General features: G+C 68.6%; 1 protein-coding gene across 1 annotated transcript in view; it reads right to left on the reverse strand.

Annotated features, from left to right (window-relative positions):
• Positions 1–1580: 1580 nt before the first annotated feature.
• The window catches only part of LFNG (LFNG O-fucosylpeptide 3-beta-N-acetylglucosaminyltransferase), a gene marked incomplete at its 5' end in the record, with an annotated part of 3108 nt that continues 2379 nt past the window's right edge, over positions 1581–2309 (reverse strand). Inside the window, 2 exons of the mRNA XM_015565157.1 lie at positions 1581–2131; positions 2212–2309. The exon at positions 2212–2309 is cut by the window's right edge and continues 31 nt beyond it. Coding sequence (XP_015420643.1) covers positions 2065–2131; positions 2212–2309 — 165 coding nt within the window. The remainder of the gene's footprint in view (positions 2132–2211) is intronic.

Genomic DNA, 2309 nt, shown 5'->3' on the forward strand with positions numbered 1-2309 from the left:
GCCCTGCTGCCCAGGCGACCAGCCCCAGCACAGAGGGTGCATTTTCATCCTGGAAGCCCGGGACTGGCCGGCAGCCTGGGAGAGGCCAGGCCGGGCCGGGGACACGGACCTTGGGCCCAGGGTGTGTGGGTTGGGGACGATGGTGCCCCCAGAGGGTGGGCTGGGGAGGCCCCTCCTGGGCCTGCTTCCCCGCCTGCAGATGGAGACGTTCCCTTCTCCCCTCAGCTTTGCACTCTGCAGGGCAGAGGGCCGGGGCTGCAGGCTGCTCCCCTGTGCTCCCCCAGGCCCAGAGCCCCACGGGGAAAGCGGGAGGGACCTCGACTCTGATGAGGACCGCATCTGCCACACCTGTGCCCAGGCCCTGCCAGCTCTGCGGCGACGGTGCCAGCTGCCAGAGGCGCCCTGGTCTGACTCACCCGGGCAGGAAGGAGGCCGCGGCCTCAGCCCGCGCTCGCAGCTGCTGTGTCACTTCCCCTCACATCCCACGAGATGTGGCTGCTCCCCCACCGAGTGCCCACGGGGTGCCCAGCGGCCACAGGGGTCACACCGTGTGACGGCGAGGGGCACGCCTTCCCTCCCACTGTCCGTCTGGAAGCCACGCCATACGGACTCAGGCCTGTCCGTGGCAAGGTGGGGTCAGGCCCCTGCCAGGCGCCCGCAGGCCAGGGCAGCCACCAGCCAGGGCTGTGAGGCACCCCCTACCCGGCCCAGCTCAGAGGAGCGGAGGCTGAGCCTGTGGCTGGTGGGGGTGGGGCTGGCATTCTGCCCCCAGTGGTTCCGGGAGGGGGGGGGTGGGGGCCCTAGTTCCTTTCTGATGTGTTTGTTGCTCAGGCTGAGCTCGGAGCAGAGTGGAGGCAGGAACCTGGAGCCCCAGGGAGGTCGGGGAGGAAGAGGAAGTGAGGGCTGCCCAGGCTGCTGGGGGAGGTGGGGGACACAGGGGAAGCCCCAGCCTACGCCGCAGCAGCCCCTCCAGCCGGGACCCGTCGGGCCACCCAGCTGCCTGGCCCTGGGCCTCACCCGCTCCCAGCCTCAGTCTCCCCCTCCACAGGGAGCACCTTTATTCACAGCAAGGACGTCACCATAGCAACCACACAGCCATTCCCTGAGAACGTTCCCTCATTGTCCGCCTTCCTAGCTGTGTCTTCGCAGAAAGAAAAACAGGAGATGAGCGCTGGCCAGGTGCGCCCGGGGCCGGTCGGAGGTCAGGAGGCCGGACATACAGCTCAGAGGCTTCCAGCTTTGACCACAGAGACGACCCCGGGCCCGGCTTCTGCTTTTTCTGATCCACAGAAACGATAAAGTAACACCCTCCCCCATTCCCCGAGAACACGACAAGGACACCCCACTTTTCACAGCCCACCCCCCTTCGAAACACCAGCACAGTAAAAATACTGTCACAATATGTACAGACACGCCCACTGTGGGCGACTCGCTCTCTGCTGGGAGAGGAGACACGCTCAGCTCTGCCTCCCCATCTGGGGAGACAAAGGCAAGACTCTGAGGGGCCTGGCGGCCCCGACCCTGCGGCTCGGGGTGGGGGGCACTACCACCCGGGGCGGGGGGGGGGGTGGCCGCCCCCCCCAGCCACGGGGCTTCACAGGGCTGCTGGCAGGGCCAGAGCTCAGTGGGAGGAGGAGGGGACCAGGCCACTGACCCCTAAAACCCAGCTTCCTTCCAGGGCTCAGGTGTCCTGGGGGCTCCGAGACAGGTGCCCGGGCACAGGGCCAGCCGGGCAGGGCAGCCCTGACCCCCTTCTGCCCAAAGAACCCCCCCCCCCGCCGGGCCAAACAGAACCACCCGCACAGTGGCCGCTGCCGGACCCCTCCCTCCGGCCTGGGCTCGGAGCCCCGGGCCCTCGGAGCGCGGGGTGGGCAGGGGCACTGGTGCCCGTTCCCCCGCCGAGCAGAGCAGAGCTGCCAGCAGCCTGCGGCCCAGGCGGATGCACGTACACTCACGGAGGCACAGCCTGGCAGCCTCCAATGCCAAGGCCAGGGCGGCCCAACAGGGGTCCCCAGGCCCTTTGGATACCAGGGGCGCCCAGGGACGGGGTCTCAGTCGCGGCGGCTAGAAGACGGTGGTGCGGGGACACCAGGGAGTGTCGGGGTACAGGCGGCAATGGATGGAGCGGAACCTGCGGGGACAGAGTTGGGGGCTGGTCCGCGTGGGGTGGGGGTCCCACAGCACCAGGGGCCCCTCTGCCCAGCCCCTCACCGGGAAGGGTCGGCCTCCACGGAGAAGGGCCCCTTGATGTGGACCGAGTTCCGCTTGTTCTCGAACGTGCCGTAGCTCAGGGTCACCTGGAGAGAGAG

The sequence above is a fragment of the Myotis davidii genome, unplaced genomic scaffold, assembly GCF_000327345.1.
Source record: "Myotis davidii unplaced genomic scaffold, ASM32734v1 scaffold399, whole genome shotgun sequence".
Lineage (NCBI taxonomy): Eukaryota > Metazoa > Chordata > Mammalia > Chiroptera > Vespertilionidae > Myotis > Myotis davidii.